The 22,528-nt window shown below is 37.4% G+C and overlaps 1 protein-coding gene across 2 annotated transcripts in view; it reads right to left on the bottom strand.

Annotated features, from left to right (window-relative positions):
• ITGAV (integrin subunit alpha V) overlaps positions 1-22,528 on the bottom strand; it is a 44,414-nt gene that overhangs the window by 16,951 nt on the left and 4,935 nt on the right. For both annotated transcript variants that reach the window (XM_042822351.1, XM_042822352.1), the window contains exons 3-17: positions 12,943-13,034; positions 12,343-12,457; positions 10,921-10,982; positions 9,283-9,328; positions 8,084-8,209; positions 7,248-7,292; positions 7,008-7,051; positions 6,865-6,921; positions 6,154-6,206; positions 5,552-5,754; positions 3,293-3,484; positions 3,133-3,178; positions 2,435-2,536; positions 1,834-1,892; positions 570-724 (exon numbers count right to left, since the gene is read on the bottom strand). In XM_042822351.1, coding sequence (XP_042678285.1) covers positions 570-724; positions 1,834-1,892; positions 2,435-2,536; positions 3,133-3,178; positions 3,293-3,484; positions 5,552-5,754; positions 6,154-6,206; positions 6,865-6,921; positions 7,008-7,051; positions 7,248-7,292; positions 8,084-8,209; positions 9,283-9,328; positions 10,921-10,982; positions 12,343-12,457; positions 12,943-13,034 — 1,397 coding nt within the window. The remainder of the gene's footprint in view (positions 1-569; positions 725-1,833; positions 1,893-2,434; positions 2,537-3,132; positions 3,179-3,292; positions 3,485-5,551; positions 5,755-6,153; positions 6,207-6,864; positions 6,922-7,007; positions 7,052-7,247; positions 7,293-8,083; positions 8,210-9,282; positions 9,329-10,920; positions 10,983-12,342; positions 12,458-12,942; positions 13,035-22,528) is intronic.

The following is a 22,528-nucleotide window of genomic DNA, read 5'->3' as shown; positions in this document are numbered from 1 at the left end:
GAAATCTATTATTAACTCTTTTCCTGACAGTTTTCAACCATTTTTGTGTTCTATTTGCAGTCTTCTCATATAGATCGTAATTGTTAGTTTCCATATAAGAATGTTTTACCACCCAGAGTTTCTGCTCTTGGGTCAGACTTTGTATTTGTGGACACCTGTCCACATTTGTAGAGACTGAAGCAAAAGTCTGATAAAAAGCATATGGAACATTTCAGCTATTTCCATCTCCTCTAATTTGCTGATTTTCGCTTTATGGTTGAAAAATCTGTATTTTTCTTTCTTTTGCTTCCAAAGTAGAAGTACAACCCCTTCTTATTGTCTTCCAAGTTACCTGTAAATTATAACTAATTTTATGTCTAGGTGACTTGTCCATGAAGTGCTTTAAAGAATTTGAATTGAATTTCCAGTCCATTTAGTGACCAGGATCTTAATCAAAATACTAATCCTCTTCATCCTCTGGCAGCAACATTAACCCAGGAAAGATAGACCAGTTTAATAGTTCTAGGTTTATCCACTAGGCATGAAGTTTCTCCAGTAATAATTTTCCTAGAACATGAATAGATGCTCACCCTCAGAAAAGCATCAAGTTCTTCACAATTCATTTTGCCTCCCTTTGTAATAGTCATGTTCTTGGAATGGCTAGGCTGTTTGCTGTGGAGAAAGAGAGCTCTCCTTATAGCTCCTTTTTGCTTCAGTTTATCCAACAGCAGCTCCACTTGGAAATCTGTCCAATACAAAGCATTTGGATTAGGGATATTTATCCAATTACACACAAAGCAGATCTGCATCAGAAGTGAGCTTAAAAGTTGATTTCACCTTTCAAATAATATATAATGCTATAAATATAATAATTAGTATTTAATACTTAGAAATTGTAAAACTTTCGTTTATTTAAATACAAAAATCTGTTAATACATCATTCTCAGTACAGTAACTAAGAATAAATAAGAAGTGCCACGATTACCCAAAAATCGAGCTCCACTCATTCTTTCAAAACAAAAACTGTATTAATGTTTGAGCAATGAAAAATTCATAAGTGCTTTGGAACTGCAAGAGAAATGCTTTTCCAGCCAGTAAATAGTACAGCAGCTTTGTACATAATATGTACATAATTGAACTGTGTTGCTAACTTAGCTACTTCAAATATTCAATACAGATAATGAAATATAAAATATTTACAGCAATTTTTGAATCCTCCCAAATCATACCTCCGATATGCATGTCATAGAGGAAATAAGGAAAAGCATTTCTAATTGCTAGTCACAACTGGGCTATAGCACGCCATCTGCCATACTATACAATCTCAAGAAAAACTTTAAAAGCTGTTTGAAGCAGTCTTTTTCTGATTCTGACCTAGAAAATCTGATCAGAAAATCAGTGATATCAATCAGAATCTGAGGATTTCAACAAAAATGTGAGACGTGCTTTGTGTCTTGTCTATATTCTTAAGGCCTAACTAAACATGTGCTTGAATGTTCTTGTTTAAAATTCTCCTCTACATAACATTTCATATCAGTTCCATAAAATAGAAAGAATTTCTCAAGACTAATTCCACAAAATGGTGAGACATGCTTCAAGTCCCAATCACTCTAAAAACCACACTGATTTCAACTGACTCAAGTTAACAAAAAAAAAAAAAAAAAAAAAAAAAAAAAAAAAAAAATCCAACACCAAACCCTACTGAAGAAAGTCTTGTAGATTTGTAGTTAATGAACTGGCAAAATTGTGTTATAAATAGTTACCATTTGTTTCAGGAATGAAAGAATTACAACTAGCACCTTTGTCTGCAAACAGGATAAATGAAGGCAGAACAAAAAATGTAATAAAACTTACTGAGTGAATTAGGGAGCTTTCCTTTGCCATCTGCTTTTAAGCAGAATTTTACTTTGAAGCTGTTTTGGAAGAAAAGAAAGGATTAATTTCACACATTTTCCCCCATCTTATTTTCTTCTAAAACTCCTTACTGTTTTTCTCAGTTCAGAGGTCTTCTGTTGCGAGACTCTAACTCAATCCCAAGCCCTGATTTCTACTACTGAAAAAAAATTGCAGCCTATTAATAAAACAGACAGCAAAGAAAGCAATGCAAAGCTTTGGGGTGCAAAAGGAGCATGGCCAGCAAGTCGAAGGGGCTGATCCTCCCCCTTTATTCTGCCCTGGTGTGGCCACATCTAGAGTACTATGTCCAGCTCTGCGCTCCCTGGTTCAAGAAAGAGAGGGATCTTCTAGAGAGAATCCAACAGAGGGCCACAAAGGTGATTAAGGGCCTGGAGTAACTCCCTTGCAAGGAAAAGCTGAGAGACCTGGGGCTGTTCAGGCTGGAGGAGAAAAGGGTAGAATTATAGAATCATAGACTCCTTTCAAAACTTGAAGTTTATGAAAATAAAAAGTTGAAAAGCTGCTTCTTCTCCAAGGAAAATAGAGATATTCTACTTACCATGAAACTTTTACATCTGACAGTGAACAGGCTTTGTTTTCTGGGTTTAGAATGGTTGGATTAACTTCCAGGGCAGCATTCACTCTAATAACTGGTCTGGCCCTAAAAAGAAGACATCCTTTTGAACAGCATTCTGCACCATGGTAGACAGTGCCCTTCCCACTAAACTGCAACATGCACACTGAGAAAATAATTAGTGGAAGTTCAAGAATAATGAATAATCTTGGAGTTGATTAAGGAAAAAGAGAATGATTTTCCATACTCTTTTACTACCATCAGAGTTGTGACATTGACAACTGTGTTAAGGAAAAGTCCTTCCTATTTTCAACACAGACAAATATGCTATTTTCCCCAAATGACCAAGTCTTGGGGAGAATACCGGGACTGCACAGCGTAATAGCTAGCAGCAACCTCTTTCTTAGAATCCAGAAAACCGTCAGTCAGAAAGCTTTAAAGACAATTTTGAATTGTCTCGTAACAACAGATACATTGAGAAGGATAAATAATGAGATTACAAATTTCTCCAGTAAAAACAGCAGTATAACCTTTTCCTCCTCTCCTATCTTCAGTAGTCCAGAAGACAGAATGGCAGAATTTCAGACTTCACTAATCTTGCTTTGTTTTGTAACTAACAAATGCCAGTGAGCTTTCCTTCTTTATTTACTTTTGCTTTTGTAAAAGCACAGAGGAATACACACCTATACAAAACAGCTGTGTCAACACCAAAGGCTCCAACAATCAAGTCTAAGAAAAAAGGAGAGAAAAGGGAAATAATACACTTTTATATATATATATTAATAGGCTGTTAGTTAGAGGTAGGGCTGCTATTAATCTAAAGTGACATGTAGAGCCAAGGACCTGGATATCCATTTTTGTCCACGTCTGTGGCTCCTTTCAGTGAGTACCCAAAGCTGGGTGGCATAGTACGAGCAGCCCACTGCCCTTCAAGAATCTGAGATGGAACTGCATTCAAACCAGTTGCTCTTCCATTGTAGATATAGACAAGTCCTCTCTTGTCCTCTCCACCGTATGGTGCAGCTACTGCAATATCTGTAAAACAAAAGAACAATCTTTAACATCTTTAATATTTATGCTGATGATCTGTAATTTCTGATCTTGTGATTTTGATCTATATCAACAGGAACAGAATGTAACAAGTCTTTAAAAAACTTTTTTTTTTATATTTTTTTTATTTTTTTTTTTTTAAATTGTATGCTAGGATATCCTAAAAAGTTAGCAAGAGCATACCAGACTTTTATTTGGGTGTGGAGAGTAAGAGGAACAGTTCTGCAAATACTTATGCACTTCACTAACTCACAGATGGATCAGATGGATTTGGGATAGTTTTGAGTTTATTTAACACCCAAAATTAGTCACTGCTGGAGACAAATCAAAAAAGTAAGTAGAACTATTTGTCCATTTCATTAACATGCTCATGTTCCTCCAAAGGGTGTGGTATCTTAATAGTTGTGGAAGACTCTGAAATCAGCCTAAACAAATGTTAAATATTGAATTCCAATCTACTGGTATCAGGGCTTGGCCATTTACTTTATGGAGAATCTTCAGTTACGTCAATTACATTTTTTAAGTTTAATATGTTTGTCAGCACTTAACAGTTAACAATAAACAGTAATAAATAAAATGCTAATCAGACTCCACAGGAAATAATACCTCTAAAAGCAGCTTTAGAGCATACTGGTGACCTAAAGTAAATGTTTCCCCAGCAGGTTCAAAGTTTTGCTTAACATGCAAGTGTTTAAATACTTAACAAGATACAGAGAGTAATGAAATGAGTCCCCATTCTTTTCCTGATTTTGAAAACATTTCTGAAGAGAAAAAATACCTTACCATTTCATATTTTAAAACTCATCTTTACAAACTTTACACAAACAATAGAAATTTCAATCTTGAACCATACTGTGATGAAAAGCATTTTAATTAGCACTCCCAAAGTGGAACAGAACAAAAAATGAATAAAGTAGATCTAATAATGGCATAATAACTACATGTACAACAAGGAAGATTTTCGCTACGATTTTCTCACCTATACGTATTTCAGACTGAAATATGATGGAATGAAAGCATTGTCTGGATCATCTAATCAAGTGAACAGTTTTTGGTTTTTTTTCTTAGCTGTAACCTTTCCATTGTCTTTCATGAATAGGTGCAGTGATATTGAGTCCTTGCACTAATTCTCTATACTACCACTGACTAAAAAAATTTAAGTATTAACTTTATCATATTAAATGGCATAAAGTATTTCGAGCTACCATACACGTGGTACCAAACTGGCACATTGCAAAAGGATTCTGAAGTTAGCATGCTCATACTCGGCCTAAAATCAGATTTTTATCCAATAATGGCTAAGTTTATTATGTAAATTGCTAAGTAAAATGCTAAAACAAATATTTATTTATGAAACGTGTTCTCCTAGGACCCTGAAAGCCTCTGACCCAAAACTATATAACTATTGGCTGTTTGTTTGTTGTCCATGCCCAAGTCAAAGTTACAAGAAGCACTGGCCAAAGGCTTGGGATTCCACACTTTTGGTCAGAGTCCACACTTACACTCAGGAAACCCAGCTCTTGGTGCAGTTGGCTGTAGTTGTCACAAAACATTTTCAGCAGACTTTTCAATTAAAATATATATATTTTAAAATCTAGACTTTTCTCAGGAAAATCTTTTCTATTGAAACAGTTTTAACCAACTCTTGGAAACATTCTCCAGTGATCTTTGTGTTTCTGGAGAGAAAGATTGGCTTTAAGCAATGGAAACAGGTAAATTGTATTGAGGATGTCCAAACAAATTACAGTGGAGACTAAGATACTTAACCAAAATATCTACTGTACTTATCACCTAGAAAGAAATACACTACCAGCATAACAACTAAAATAATCCATGCTGTAGTTTAAATGGTATAGTCTCTGCTCGATGCATACATGTAACTCCTGTTAGCATTCTTGGGAGTAGCATACAAGCATCGAAAGGAGTCTAGACCTTAGTGTCCAACATTCACTCATGGTTAGAATTCTTAATGTTTGCATGCAGAATCCAAACTTCATGTTGTCTAGATTTAATCTATAAACTTAAAATTCTGGTCAAAAAATGATGTCCTACCATTAAAGCCATCCTGGTCTAGATCACCCAGGGGTGCAATAGCACTGCCAAATCTTGCAAATATCTCAAAACCATTCAGCTTTGCGATCTGAAACCCTCCAGAGGCTCTTTGAAGACAAATGGAAACTTGGCCGACCTCTTGAAGTTTCCCATCAGAACCTCGATCCATAAAGAGTGGGGCTCCAATAAACAAATCTGTGTAACTGAACCAAAGAGGGATAAGGTTCTTTTAATAACAGCATGAAAATCCAATTTCATTCTCTCAAGTATCCGTTAGCAGGAATAATTCAGCACTCAAGCCAGTGTTAACATGAAAGTTTCCCATCATTGAATTGCAACAGAAGGCAAATATTTATGGCAAAGGAAGCGATATAACAAACAATTTAACGCATTTAAAGCATGTGAATACACATGCATTTTTGTAAGTATATAAAAAACGAATCTGCACTTGACAAAATGTTGAAGTCTAGTGAAAAAGTCTATTGTACAGATACAATTAACCCAGTTAAACAAGATAAAAAAGCCTATTATAAGCATTTTTTGTTTGTTTTTAAATCTTTCCAGAAATATTGGGTGGAAAGGGGGAAAAGGAGCCCACTTACTCGTCCCCATTGATATCTGTGGCAGCCACTGAATACCCAAAATAGGCAGCCATCTGGAAAACAAAATTCAAAACAAGTTTTTGAGTTCTAATGACATAAACACACAAGAAAGCTTGTGCAAAGCTTTTTAGAATGATATTAGGGAGATGATTATATATACCGTAAAAAAAAAAAAAAAATCTCATTTTTGTCTTCAGTGCTCTGTTAGAAGGTCAACTTGTGAGTTACCTTCCCCATTCTGCCTTTCATGATCCAGTACTCCTTCTCAGTTATCAAAATAGGCAGCATTTGCTCTACCCAGTTAAGATTGTTTTTCTAAGTGGCGTTAAGTGTCTAAGAATCATAGAACCATTAAGGTTGGAAAAGACCAAGATCATCTAATCCAAACATCAGCCCATCACCCCCGTGCCTACCAAGCCATGTCCATAAGCAGCATATCTACCCTTTTCTTGAAAAACTCCAGAGGCGGTGACTCCACCACTCCCCTGGAGAGCCTGTTCCATAAAACAAGAATAGTACCATCAAACAAGAAGAACAGTACCATAAAACAGGAACCGGCAGAACTTACAATTCCTACACATGTAAACATTTTTTTGGCACTGAAGCTAATATAGGGAATTTTACATAATCTAGTACCCAAAATAGTTTCTTAACGTATCATTTCTCGTTAAAAACAGCCTCCCTTTCACCTACCACACTGAAGGAACATACCTGCTCTCCAGTGAAGTTGTACATGGAGGACATGTTTTTCCCATTGTAGATGGACACCTGCACGTGAGAAAAAACACATTATGGCAAAGCAACAACTTTAATCTTTTCATTTATTGTGAAATTAACTGCTTCAAATTTCCTACCATGCCTAGAGTTCTTGCTGCTCTGGGGACTCCTGATACAAAGTCTGAAATACAAAACAAGACACCCATATAACATTCAGTTTCCAAAGCAGAATGCCTTCTTTTGTACAGGGTAGCTCATTCCTAGTGCTTTATACGTTTTCCCTTGCACTTTATCATTTGTTCTACACCACTTATTTGAAAGTCCTGCACAGTGAATTACCATTTTTTACTGATTTTTTACTGAAACAACAATCTTACCTTCTATGCCATCACCACTGAAGTCTCCAACAGCCACGGAATAACCTGATTAAGAGAAAAATCAGTAAATCACTTCAGGAATATTTTTAAGCCTTTCACCTCTCTAAACGTTTCACAAGTCTTGACGCACAAGTCTCTTGCTTCACATTGAAATATAATGAAACAATTTTTTGCCTCTCAGTAGATTAGATGATGAACAGTTACACAAGCAGACTGTAACTCATCAGCTTCTGCGTGAGAAGACAAATTCAGTGGGTGAATTTAACAAACTTTGTATACCAGGTGTTTTACGATGAGAAGTGTGTCAGGCAGTTATTTAGAATGAATACCTGGGAAATGTCCACATTCACCCTTAATATTTTTCTGAATGCAGTTTGACATCGGTAAAGCTAAATGGGAACTTACTACTTGTCAAAGGCAAGCTTCTCATTAGCGTTCTTTACAAACATGATTCTGTCCCATTTTTGCTTCGTTTTGATATGTTATTTAGAAACAACTACTTTTCTAAAATAAATAGCTACGTGAGTAACTTGCCAGGTAAATATCATACCTGATAAGTTGTATTAGGCCTAAATTACAGAGCACCAAAATGTACAGAAATAGTCCCGTTTATTTTGTGATCAGCTGCTTTTTGAGTCAAGATTATGGCAAGGTAACTAAGCTTCTTTCATACAGGCATTACAGCATTTTTGGCTCTCTTCTTATCTGCCAAAATTTAAATTAATACTGTGGTCTACAACTTAATAGAAAGACTATGAATAGCACAAGAGCTTTCGTGTTTGTTTTGTTTGATTGTTTAAGTACAGCAAGATTTACCTCCCTTTCAAACTACATACCCAAGTAGCTGTCATCAAAAGCAGCACTAGCAGGTCTGGTTGCTAACTGGTCGTCATATTTTGTACTGTAGACTTTGGAGTCATATTTAGCCACAATCTCTGTCACTCGATCAGAAATGAGCTGGCCTAAAGGTGCAGAAAACAGCTTAAAACACATGTGCACACATACAGTAAACAAGACAGATTTATGAGATACTTGCTTATAAAGCAGCAGCTCTTCCATAATACTGATCAGAAAACAGCCAACAGCAGCAACAGCAGAAAGGATAAAAATGGAAATCCGGATCCTACTGCAGCAAACATTTATGCACATATTTAATCAAAAGCTCATGACGTGTTTTCACTGAAAATAGAAGCCACTCCTGTATGTAAGGCAGGACTTGAACGAGACTGCTCAGTTAGGTAAAAGTAAGCATATGCTTGTGCTATTTCAGAGCTGAGTCATCCTGCTCTTGTGTCAATTCCATAGAATAAGAGCTTAGTATGGCAGTAAACAAGCTATTAACAAGCTAGTGCTTTACTGCCTTCTTCCTGTTCTCATTTCACTAGCCACTAGATGGTGACTTCATCACATTCCTTTCTTTGAGTTTAAAATTAGATTGTATTGCAAGACATTTTTTTCCAGGAGAGCACTGACTTCACATTTCCAGATGTGTATGCAGCACAGGGACAACTACTCTTCCAGCATCTCAGAACGTGGGGTAAAAGAATAGTTTTCAGAAGTATGCTATTGCTATCTTCTATTCAGAGCTGAGATTTTTCTTCGGTAGTAACAGAAGAGAATAAATAGTTCTAACAGATGAATTTGAATCTTTGCCAGAAAGCAATAAGATGAATATAGGTACATAACGTATATCGTATTCTGTCTGCAGCTGAATTTCAATCATTTCATTTGGTTTGGAGTTTTGAACATAGAACTAGAAAGAAGTCTCTTGTGATGCCAAGCCTACGTGTTGCCTGGCATTATACAGAAAATCTTTTAAATATTTTGGTATTTACATTATAAAATGAAGGCAACAGATGTTGGCAATTCTGCCCTGGTTGTAACAACCATCTTCCAAACTGAGGGCTGCAGGTGAATACTGCAAGACCCAGCAAACAAGTACTCACTGAAGCCCACATTTACAGAATACGAATGAAAAGATGTTAAGAAAATTGAAGAGGTCATCCTATTCTGTAACTTAAACAATGTATCTTACCTTGCCAGTAAAAACTGCCAGGTCCTCCAAGCAGGACTCTGTCTCCCTTGGGGGAAAAAGTAAAAAGGGGGAGGGAAGGTAATCTTCAAATTAATTATTTCTAGAGACCAAGAGAACACGTCCTGTATTCATGGGAACCAAATAACCACATGCAAATACATTGCATGTAAATAAACCACACGTAAATAAGTTGCAGCTTCACTGACCCCCCCCACTCCACCCTTCACATTTTTTGAAGGAATGATTGATTAATCCTAATTAAAAATGTATACACTGTAGAACACTAAGATAAACTACAATATCACTTCAGTGACTTGCTTCTCTATATCATCCATCTAAAATTATCAGCGTCATTTTGCTTTTTGTTTTAGTAGAACTTCATATCCAAGTAAGGCAACAAATATATTTGGGGGAGAGTATAAAGATTGCTACAAACCAATATGATTTTTGGCCAGTACACAAAACTAGACTCATCTTCTGCCCCTCTTTTTTCTACAACTTCTTGTTAGTAATTCAGAAAAGCTGTAATGTAATTCCGCTAATCCATATTCCTTAGTAGAAATGCAGTCCACAAACCATTTTAAGCAACTTGAACCACATTAGCTATCCCAGTGCTGGGAATTTGCTCCATAAGTACTTTACTCAATCAGGCCATTGGCTTTGCTACATAACTAAGCCACTTATCCTCATTTTCATCTAAAAACTCCCACATTCACCTCTCAGAACAAAATAGGTCAGAGATTTGGAGACACCAGTCTTGCCAACTCAGCTAGTGGAGCCCAGCATTTGTTTTAACAGGAGCTAGAGTCTGCACAGTAGTCCTGAAGGGTACAGGCAAAATAAATGAATACTTCTAGGCCAGTATTTACACAGTCTGTGGAGCAGAAACAAGGGTGTCTTCAGGCAAAGAATGAAGGAGTATTATGCAATATAAGGTTTGAAAAACCCAAACGATTGCCACATCGCAAATGGGTCTTACCAGGCCCAGATAATGCTAAACAATTTAAGTGATAAAAAAAATGATGATAGAAGAACTATTGTTAGTTCTGAGATTTAGGCACAATTTTATTGTGAGCAGATTTAAGAAGTTATTCTGAATTTAAAATACAGGTATATTAAAGGAAAGGAGAATATACTATAGAAAAAAAATATAATAAAGAGGGCAAAAAAAGTCTATTTCTCCTAGTCACTGAGAAAAACAAAGCTCCATTCACAAGAATGCTGTCTACAAGTTCCTTTCAGCAGTGAGTTACTTTTCCTCAACAAGTACCATTAGCCATGCACTAGTCCTTCCAGAAAAAAGGGTCTGAAGACATTTTACCTGAGTACTAGCTGCAGCAGGGCTTCATAGCATGAGGCTGGAAAACTGGATTATTTATTTTTGACATGACTCCTAGAAGTGCTAAGTGAGCTGTTATGAAGGCTTAGGGAGAAACATGTTTACACTACTGGAACGATTTGAAGGGATTGTTGTTAGTTTACGAGGAGTTTATTGTTTGCTTTCTCTCCCCGGCTCGACCAGGAATGGTGGTTTACATGTAGTTTCATAGTGTCTCTGCTTGTACGCGGTCTGTATCAGGGTGGTTGTTAAATTGGAACCATCTGCTGAGTAACAGGAGCTAAGTAACAATCACATACCTTTGTAAAGTCAATACTAAATCCACCTTGACAAAATCCTTGCCCATCTGCATCAATAGTGGCTAAAGAACAGATACAGAAGGAAAAAAAAAGAAAATCAAAGATCAAAGTAGTAAATCAGGTTGTTTTGTGGATTCTTCCCAACATCTTTCTAGGTAACATTGCACTCCTGACCTTGAAGTTTGTAAACTTATTTCTCTTGAATTAGTATTTTCTCTTTACAAACAAATCACCATCAAATTCTGTAATACGTTCAGGGCTGGCCTAACATGTACTCTAACCTTAGCATACTTTCCAGCCTATTTCAGTCTAAATAAGCAGCAACTGCATATTTCTTCTGGATTTAATCTTAAACTATCAAGAAAAAGACATTCCTTGTTTTATTCAGGAAACCATGGAAAATATAGAACAAGGTTTGCTTTTCTTACGGAAAAAAATCAAAATTGAAATGTAAATAACGACAGGATATTTGAAGTATTGCTTAAAAGAAAAGTTGCATACCTGGCTGAAAAAATCCCCACACACACTGAGACTCATCTACAGCTGGCTTGATCTTATGACTATATAGCTCCAGAACAGAAATGCAGACCCTCATCTAGTATCGTGACTAACTGAAGTTCATACATTCTTAATTAACCTCTTTTCCTGTTGGACCACAATGGATTTCAACCCTGCCTTTTACTAATGACTTGGGGAAAAAAAAAATAAAAACAAAACTTTATGCAAGTGCTCAACCTTTAGACTTGCATAGTAGGAAAAAAAAAAAAAAAAAAAGAGAAAGAAAAATAGGGTTATAAGCTTTTGAACTGTATACCAACTCAACTACACAGTAAGGATGCAAAGCATTTGGAGAGTAAGACTCAGCATTGAACAGTGAATGTAATTAAAACTGTGTCATCATGTATATACACATTCATGGAAATCTGAAGCTTCCTCTGCACAATTTTGTGCAAGTGAGCTTTTTCTTTAAGCTGCATGAATAATTAAGCTTCAGAAATGTCTAGAGATGGTCGTCAAGTGCCAGATGTGCTGTCCTAATGTTATGCCAATCAGACAGCTGTGAAGAGCATTAAGTGAAATATTATAATGATTACTGCACTGGCTACAGAGGAACATCCACATCTCGAGAGGAAGAAAAAAGGGTTTAGTTTCAACGTGAGAACCATTGCTAGTGAAGTGGTCAATAAGAAGTCTGGCATCTTCTGGTTCCAATTACATTTGAATCAAAGACTTTTCTCTGACCTACAGTAGAGAAATAAGGTCTGGACCCTGATCATCAGTTGGAGAAGAATCCAGATACCTAAATGTAGTTTAGTTTATTTCAAATTGCTATAAGGGGGAAATACCTGTAAAACTTCTTTCTTCAGATATACACAGAATGTAACAAGAAAAATTCCTAACACAAGCACACAAATCACTTACTTGACCTGCATGGTGCATATTCCACAGATTTGGATCCAGTGAGCAGGTAACAAGTTCCCACAGGCTCTCGCTCTTGTTTTGTTTCAGTTCTCCAGTGATACAATGGGGCACAAGCCTAAGGAAGAAGACAGCAGTGAGAAAAAAAAACTCCTTTTCAAAATGCTGCGAGGTGCGGACTAGAAGGACTAACACTATGGAATTGCCTTATTTTTTATTTTTTTAACAGATTAGAAACCAAAGACATTTTGACAGATGCACCATGGATTATTGGAGATTTTGTTCTAGCTGAAATATTTATATCTTTAGAAAGAGCTGACTTAAAACCAAAAATTTAGAAATAATATTTTCTTCAAGCAACATTTGTAAGGAGTTCTTGAAGAATTCAAAACACATTTTTTAACTTCAGAAAATGAATTCTACTAATTTTCTCAAAGCCAGAGAAAATTGCTACAACCTTTGTCTATAAATACTTTAAGAAAAAAAGACAAATCAAGCTGATTAGTGAAGTATTATTTAAATTCTGAGTCATTAAGATCCTTCTGTATCTTTTCTACTACAATACAGCAGTACTGAAGCATCTGAAAAGCAACAAAAACTTACCAAAATTTTATCATTTTTGGATCTCACAGATGCTCCAAACCACTGATGAGACTTAAATTCCAGTGGATCATCAGGAGCAAAATCTCTGTTGCCTACAAAGAAAATGAGGAAGAAGCATAATTTCATGGTGAACTGTTAAAGTAATAATTTAAAATGTTAAGTCACTGATTTTGCCACACCCAGAAAAAAACAGAAAACAGTAACACTGGAAGACATCATCCTTCTAGCAAAATAAGATTTAAAAATGACTTATTGATATTTATTTTTACAATCTAAGCAAAATGCAGCTATTTTTAGTATTGTAAGCACGCAACAGTTAGAGAATCTTTGACAGGAACACAGTAAATATCTCATACTTCAGATATTTGATTTTCAAGTCAGATTACAGCACTGGTCAAGAATCAATGCCAAAGCTAAGAATGTGCTTCTAGAAGAAACATTAACCTGATAAAGTTACGTTAATCTTCCCATTGGCTGGAGTCAGGACAGAAATTCATCTACTACTCTATTGAGTGTTAACATGTCTATTCTGAATGTGACTGCAGCACACAAAGGCAGCAAACAGCATTCTTACAAGTTGTGAGGCAGACAGTAATAACAATGGTAATGAATTTGCTCATAGAGAGGAATAATTTCAGTTTACTCTGTTCAGTGAAGAAGTTTGGTAGGTGCAACTTAGCGAGAGGTATTTTGCACTGTTACGAATATAACAAGTCTTTAAAATGTTTCATATTTCTTATGTGCTTTCAATGGAAAAAGTAGAAACTTTCCCAGCCTCTTGAGAAAATGATTGTAACACTCTGAATTGTTATTATTTTTTAAAACGTTGCCCAAATTGCTGGTTTGCAGTGCCTAAAAGCCAAAGATTCCAAGAGTTCACCAGCCCTACATCACTTCCACAGACCGGAGGGGAACCCCAAGCCCAACCTTGTAATGAATCAGAAGTTCTAGTGCTCGAGACCTGTGACCGCTTGAATCACAACTTCCTTGCAAGTCAGACACCTCAGAAGGCATGCTTTGTCTTGAGAGACTGTGTCACTTCCATTAGGAAAATCCCACGAAAAGTACAGTAAGAGTAGTTCTTATCTTCAATCGGCCAAAACAAGCCAAGACCTGGACTACTCTCATTTTGCTCTATTATCAGAACTACACAGAAGTCAGGGCCAAGCACATAACATCACAGAGAACTATTGTGTCGTGTTTTCTTTTTTTCCTAATTTCAAAGGTAATGAGAAGATGAAGAGAAAAGGAGAAAACCTTCTGTCCTCCTCTCCTTCACTTTCTCACTGAAAAGGTGCTCTAGACAGGGAGGGCCTGATGAATAAGCATATCTGCACAAATATACACACACTGTATACTGTCACAAGATGCTCAGACAAATGTAGTTTGAAGGTCTGCATGTCACCTCCTCACAAAAAAAAAGACCTAAAGACTGCACAAACTATTTTCAAATACGAAATGTCTTGAGCACACATCGAAAGTCTCTGTTTTGCTGTATCTTACTCTTTCCTCGCCTTTAACTCATGAAAAAATATGGACAGTTTTGCTAAAGGATGCAGCTGCTCCCAGAAGGAGTAGAAGTTTCCATGTGATGCTATCCATACGTTCCTGCTGCCAACCTTTGTCATAGCCCTACTCCCTTCCGGCCACATACACAGAAGGAGCCCTATAGAAAAAAAGTAGGTAGATCAGGGCCAAACCCTGCTAACTGCAAGGAGAGGGAGGCAGTGCTGACCTCCTGGGGAGAAGGCAGGGATACAGGGCCAGGACTGGGATCTAAATGCTTTCTGGCAGCATTATTGGTTTAAACTGGGTTTATTCTCATTCTAACACCACACCCAAGGTTACACAGCCTAAAGACAGATCTGGCTCCTACCCTCTGTTTGTCTAGCTACTCTCAAATACAAAGCCACCTCTCAGTTTTACTTGCCAAACAAAGCACTATGCTTTGAAGAACATTAATCTTGTTGGGAACAATTACTTTATGGAGTTTTATGCCTTTGTCTGCTCTTGGATATTTATGCAGCACTACCTATTTATGACTACAATGGAAAGTAGTATAACAGTTTTATACTGTAAAGTGGAATCCTATCCTAAATCTTATAAAAAAGTGGAGGATATAGAGACTTCCACTGTAAGCTTCAAGCACTAGACAATAAGTAGAAGTAATGACCTTGTCAGAATAGCAGGTAAGCCGCCATAGAGGGTTATCAGCAAGCTGATTTTACTGTACACATAAAGGAATTTATTTCCCTCCAGTTTCAGTTGAATGCATCAGCTAAGACATAATGAGGCGATAAAAAAAGACAGATTATTGCTTAGTGGTGCCATCCATCCACAGACTATGGTGATAGCACTGGAAAGATGGGAAGCAATTGTTCATCCAGCACACGCTGCCAGAACAACAGCTCTCCGCCTTTTCCCATTGTATTCCTGAGCTACAGAAGCTCCAGGGCTGCCCACACCGAGGAAGAGGCAACATCCAGGATGGCAGCAATAAACAACTCTTCCTCTTCAGGCTTTCAGTGAAGACATTTTTTTCTACAGTATTTAAAAGGCCGTAATTCTGCTTTACATTAAGGATAATATTAGAAAACTGTCATCAAAATAAAACTGAAAGATGAGCAACAAGGCTTTGAGATACAGAAGCTGGCACAACCCCAAGTCAATTATGTTTCAAGTGAACATGACATCAGAAGCCAGCATCGTGATCTCTGAAAGATTAAAAAAAAAAAAAAAAACACCTGGAAGTTCATATAAAAGAAAAACTAAAAAAAAATCCATAGCACATACAGTAAAAACTGCTCCATTAGACACCTTAGCTAATGTCAGTGCCCGTGCACATAATATAAAACACCTGATTCAAGGATAAAATGCCTCAGAGTGAGTTTATCCTGTATTCAGTGCTTCACTAAGCGAAGGCATTCTTTCCAAAGAGAAGAATGTTCAGCTGGGCCTAAGTTTGTTAGAACACAAAAATCTAAAATCTAGTGGAAAAAAACCTAAATTAAGTGAAATTAAAAAATCTAAATCAAATGAAAAATAATTTGGAGGCACAGACTTTTGACATAAACTGTGAATGTTAAAATACAGGCCTACTCTTAACTCTCCTTAAAGAGGAAAAGTTACTTTTATTTGTCCACCCACTTCCCCTAAAAATTCCCCATAGGAAGCAAACCACAGCGAAGTAGATTATGATTCTTTCTCCCAGCTTTAGTTTTCCCAAAGAAATACTAATTTTATGAGGAAATCCAGAAAACACCTTGCCATCAAAAATTCCCTTGCTTTGAATAAGAAACCATTTGGGTTTCTGTTCTTGACTGGGGAAAACAAACAAAGAACACGTGAGTCTTCATTGGAGCAAATCAAAGTTAAATAAGGTTTATTAGCTTTACTGTGAAGCTAACTGACATTGAGACGGACTTTGATGTTTGAGTATTAGTAGAAATCAAGGGCCTGGTTTTGTTATTGTTTTATCATTGCAAAAGTTTTCAGTGGGGAGGAGAGAAGGGAGAGGGAAGAGAGCTGAGAAAAAAAGCCTCCCTCTGTTAAAAACAGGAGCTGCTTTAAACAAAGCAAACTAATACAGATAGGATTTAGACATACAGGGATTTATAAATCCAAGCCAGTGTTTTGATGTAACATAGTTGCCTTTACTGCTGTGACAGTTGTCATAGCCACTAATGTTTTGCTTCTATTTCTCATGTCCTTTGGAGTATCTGAAGAAAGCCTTATTAGTGCCTTCACACCAGTGCTGCATAATGTAAACCAGGCATTCAAGCAAATATGCCAACTAATACAAATTGGATTCTGACTTTTTTTTTTTTTTTTTTTTTTTTAAACTTCCAATTTCTTCTACAAAAGCTATTTTTTTAGATTAAAACACAGCCATTCCAGGGACTCCTCCATCATGGCTCATTAATTCCAAGACTGTGTCATTTGACTGTAGGGTTGTATCTGAGAAGACAACTTATGCTGTGGTTTTTCCCTTTGCTCCTTCCCATTGTAGTAGACATCATATGATGATTTCACATGTCTTTTTCAATATGGATAAAAGGCTGCCATGGCAAGCCAACAGTGCTTTGTCTCATAAAATTCCCTCCTTGGGAGGGGGTGTGAGATGGCAGTGATGGTCAAGGTCAGGAAAATTCCACACATGAGTGCTCCTGGACAGAGGAGCATCATCACTTCACTAGATTACATAAGATTCTAAATTGTGAACTTCAATACATGTGATTACAATTTGTGAAAAACAACGTGAAGGGATGCTAACTAGAATTAATAGTCTAAATCATCTTCCAAAAGAAAATAAAAAGATCACAAGCTTTTTAAAACTGATTTGCTTTTGGCTAGCAGCTTTGGGTAGCTGCTGCCTTCTATTTCCCAATGCAAAAGTTACCAGTTATAAAGATATTACTATAAAGTGACAGGAGCTGTCTCTAACTTGTAGCCTCTCTGGTTTTTGTATAGTAACGACAGAACTGCACTCATCCATTTACTCTTGCTCTGGAGTGCCAGTCTGAACTGAGACAACCGTGAGACAAGAAGCAGTGAACTGAAGAAGCCTGGCTCAGTATCAGCATGCTATAAGCACTAACGAAGTTGTGAACCTTAAATAGCCACCCAATTCACCATATTTCTGTCAAAATAAACTTCTTTGTAACAAACCCAAAGTAAAAGATGCTGCCAGTCCTAGGTAAAAGGAAACACAATACAGCTAGCCAGAAGAAAAACCTTATAAAACATACCAGCGTACTATTATCATAAGCCAGAATTTGACACAGCAGAAAGCCAGCTATCTGACATCTAAAACCTCAGAGATTTCACCCCTAGTTGCAGGCAAGAAGGAGCAAGTCCAAGTTTAACTTCACCTGAAAGTCCCGATGCCGTGAGGTAGCTGATGACTCACAGGGTTTAGCAACAGTGCTTTGATACTGGCTCAGGATACAGAGGAACACAGAGATTCCCACTACTCCCCTTCCCTCTCCTATGCTATGAATCCTGTTTCTCTCTCTGGGCAGAGCTGGAACAACGGGATCTTTACCTTTGCCTACTATAAGTAAGAGCCTTTTTTTTTTTTTTTTCCCAGCTTGTCATACAGTTGGGATCCAGCTACCCAAACACAGAGCCAACAGCATTCATTCAGGAGTCTACCTAATCATGAAAGCATGAGCATTTTTCCACCCTCAGCTGTAATAACCAGCAGAGGAGGTTTTATATATTCTACCTCCCTCTTTTGTATTCACAGAGGTACTCAAAGCCCAAGGCTGACTTTAGTCATCCCAGCACATGATAAGGATAACAACTGAACTTCAATGAGGCTGATGTAATCATAGATGCAGCAAGATAAAATCAGTCCATTCTACTACAAATGAATGTTCTTCACAAGATTTATTGGTTTGCTTTTGACTAAATCAATAGTGAAATTCCTGCACAAAGTGCACCTTAATCCACTGAACCAATGTCCTACAAATGAAAAGTATTTGCAAAGGCATGCTATTTCCACAGGATAGTTACCTATCCCCTAGTTCTTTATTCTTTCCCACTTATTCCACAGGTGGAAAAGAAGTTGTTGTGAATAACTGACTCATTTGTGCAGATGATCAAAACCTCAAAATACAAGCTCATGACACCCACGCAACTCATAACTTCCCTACATCAGCAGATCTTAAACTGTGCAATACTACAGAATAAAGCTGCACCAGGCAGTTAAAATATCCACTTCAAACTAAATAGGTCACAGATAGATACAGCTATGCCAAACTGGTGGTTTAAGCTTGTGCACAAAGACTCCTATTGTCTACAATCACCCACTTGGGAATGGAAAGAAACAGAATGGGGAAAAAAAAAAAAAAAAAAAAAAAAAAAAAAAAAAAACCAAAAAAAACCAACACACAAGTTGGGAACATAAGGAAGAATCGGGAGGTTTTACTCTAATTTTCCTTCTCAAAAGCTTTTTTCCCCCCATCTTTTAGCATTGGTCAAAATAAACAGTTTTCAGAGAATTTCATCCAAAAATAATTAAGACAAAGTCATTCATTTGAAACAACTCCGGTGTGTCAAAAACATGGAAAGCTGTAGAGAGGGAGAACAAAACAACTGTCAAAGGGCAAAACTGGAGGCGGGCAGAGGCTACTTGAAGTCATTTCTCCAAAGCAGTAAGAGCACACCACACAGAGCTGAACAGGACTTCAGCACTGGGGATGCTCTTTGTTTTAAGCATTCAACCATTTCTGTAAGACTCCCTAATCTTGCATTTTGAGATTTAACACAACAATAGGAAAAGCTTTCCACCAAAACAAGGAATGAAAATTAAGCATTGCATCAAACTGTTATGCCAAGCATATCAGAAGAGCACAACAATGCATTATCTGAGCAGCCAGTGCTGTCTGTACTAAAAACAAAATCTGTTCAAGAAATCTGTAACTCATTAGCATAGAGGTTCAAAGTTGCTCGATGAGCATATTTTCCTTTGTAACAGTTTGTAGAACTGTCTGCATTTCTGCATTTCATCAGATTATTCTACGCTGGAGCTCTTGAAACAGTCTGAGCACCGCACTTCTTCTTTATGCTGCCATAACGAGCTGCACTTTCAAGCATCCTGTTCTGGAGCCAGTACATCTCCCAGTTATAGCTCTGATTAAAAACTTAACATCATCACAAAACTATTTTGTTAGTATTTTATTAAAAGACATGGGAGTATGAAGAAGTGCTACTTCTACCAAATCAGTTCCCAATATTCTTGACAGATACAGAGCTAGGGCTCCAAGACAGAAATAAAATAAAATTATGAAGAAGACTGTTTCCTTTTGGATAGTAAGTACATAGGAAACTCATTTGGTTTACATTAATTTGCTACATATTGCTCACACGTGTACAGTTCCATTAATTCCAGCTGGTTACATGGGTCTCTGAAGAATTCTTTTGTCAGAACAAAAATTCAGAATGCACCCACTCTCTAAAATCCTTCGACAAATAATCACAGAACAGTGTGGGTAGAAGGGGACCCTAAAGACCCCAGTTCCAACCTCCTACCATGAGCACGGATGCCTCCCACCAGTCCAGCTTGGCCAAAGCCCCAACCAAGACTGTGGGAAGGCAGAGAGGTGCATCTTTAAAACAAGTGGGTTTGGACTTCTCAGAACTGGTCAGTAATAGAAAAGAGGACTGTTATATTAAGTGCATTCCTTTTGCAGTGAACCCACCAGGAACATGCATTTTCCTGAGAAGAGCTGCTAAGTAAAAAGATGAAATCAAATTTAAAAGAGAGGAACCACCTCTCCAGTCAGTTCTGTAGAGAATTAGCACTAGGACTCACACGCCCTGCAAAATTAATCATACTAAGAATGCCTCAGCTAAATAGGAATAAAATACAAATTAAAAGAAATAATTAAAAAAAAAAACTCACCAACCAAATAACAGATGTGAAATGTGAGTGTAAAATATGTAACACCTAGCAAAGAAAATGATCTCATAATATCATTTGTTAGACAAAACTGTGGCAAATTTGAATGATATGCTACCTTAATAAGTTAATACCAGCTGCTCATTCTGAAGAAATACAATCTCCTACACATTGAAACTCTGAAAGTTGACAAAGACAGAAGGAAAAAAAAAAAAACAAACAATTACTTTACATAACAGTACAATTGAATTTGTGATGAAACTGTGGCAAATGCAGTAAGAAGTCAATATACAGAAGAACACAATGACAAGAAACTTCAGTTTTGTGACAGTGGCATGTTTAGCTACTGAATCAGCAAGAAAAACCGGAACCAGGCAAAGAAGTTCAGTTCTTATTCAACACTTTTTAGCAAGGTCCATTTCTAGCAGCAGGATAACCTGTTAGAGACACAGGCACTGAATCATATTTCAGTTTTCCATCAGATGAACAAACTCGTACGTGTGAGGAAGCTTGCCTGAGTGGTTGGTTTCTTTTTAATCTTACTTCTAAGTGTAAAAAATGTGCCTGAAATGTTTGTCCAATAATATTGCCCTTCCAAAGAGAAAAAAAGTATTCCAACATTCTGGCTACATACACAAAAACACATGAAGCACAGCCATATGTACCTCGAATCTGGGGGCATGTTCTACCACACATTTGTTATGCAATTTTCACATAGTCATAACGACGTTAAATCAAAGCCAACTGATGTCAGTGCTAAAACTCTCAGAAGCCCCACAGCGAAGCATCTTTACATTTGGGAAGTGTTAATGTGTGATATAAATATTTTGCCTTCCAAAGCCACCATGTATACCAGAATGTCAAAAGCAATTAGTGTAATGTGCACACAGAAACACACGCACACATGTGGAACATACTCTCACCGTGCAGGGAGTTCTGGGACACCTAGGCAAAGGAGATCCTCCATCCCCTTCACAACTCTATCGCTCCTTCAAGTGAGAAAACATCCTACGTACAACAGCAAAAGAAGAACTTTTTCTGCCCAGCAGCTTAAAAATCATAATATATTTTTAACAAGGAATTTTCTGTTACATATTCAGATGAAAACATACATATATGTATATTGACTCATTTTCAGCATGAGAAATAGATAAGCTCCATGAATGGACTCCTCCTGTGAGGCACCCAGCTATCTCCCCTAAAAGTAGTTACGCACAGGAAGGAGGAAAACAAGCAAGACTGCAGGAGTAGGGACTTAGCTGACTAAGCATCAGCTCAACTAGTTACTGCTGTTCCCCAGAAGAGCTGAGGGTGGGTGACCAGCACGGCTAGCAGAAAGCAAACACTTGAAGAAACCCTTCAGAGATCAATATCAAAGATGCAGTACCTTCTTGCTACAGCTACATACCATAGGACAAATACAACAGCTGTAAGTGTCCAAACTGCTGTGCTAAGAACCACATCACCAAAAGCAAGTGACAGAAAATAAAACCCATTTCTATTCAAGCACTGATATGCAACTGAGCTCAGTGTAGCCTTCGTACAGACGCAGAAAAAAAAAAAAAGATATCACAGCTTGAGATAAATATTAATAAAGTACAAATAAAAATAAGGTACAAATTTACAAGGAAAAGAAAATGAGGAGGGGAAAAAAGCGCCTCCCTTGCTTTACCTCTATCATCCACTACTTGTGATACAACCTGAAGGTCAGTGGGCATAGAAAACCTCATGCAGAATATGACTTGCTCTTTTCAAAGACTTGCTTTTTGCTGGGCTGCACTGCTAGCAGGGACACGGCCTCTTCTATCATGCTGTGCATGCGATGCGGTGACTCGGTCTGGCCCAGGCCTGCTGGCTGTGCCATCTGGCACAGGGGCCAGGAGGCACGAGCAGGGCCATGCCTTACAGCGGGCAGTTCTGATCATGCCAGTCCTTGTGCAGACCTTGTGCAGCCATAGACAGGAGGACAGAGATGCAGAGAAGCCATGTATACGAACGCCCGCGTTAGTTTCAAAGGGCAGGTTTCTCACTAGCTGTAAGCAATTAGAGAACTCTGAAGAAACCCAGCTAATGAATTACACAGAAGGTGTGCTACTTTCCCTATTAACAAAACAGCTAAATAATCTAAAATAGATCTGCTTTGTGTTTCCAGAGCTAAGCAATGCCTCTGCAATTACAAAC

This window comes from Centrocercus urophasianus, unplaced genomic scaffold (assembly GCF_019232065.1).
Source record: "Centrocercus urophasianus isolate 14NV4802_14NV808 unplaced genomic scaffold, USGS_Curo_1.0 seq_20, whole genome shotgun sequence".
Taxonomy (NCBI): Eukaryota; Metazoa; Chordata; class Aves; order Galliformes; family Phasianidae; genus Centrocercus; species Centrocercus urophasianus.
The sequence above is the reverse complement of the archived record's forward strand: the minus strand, read 5'-3'. Positions and strand labels throughout refer to the sequence as shown.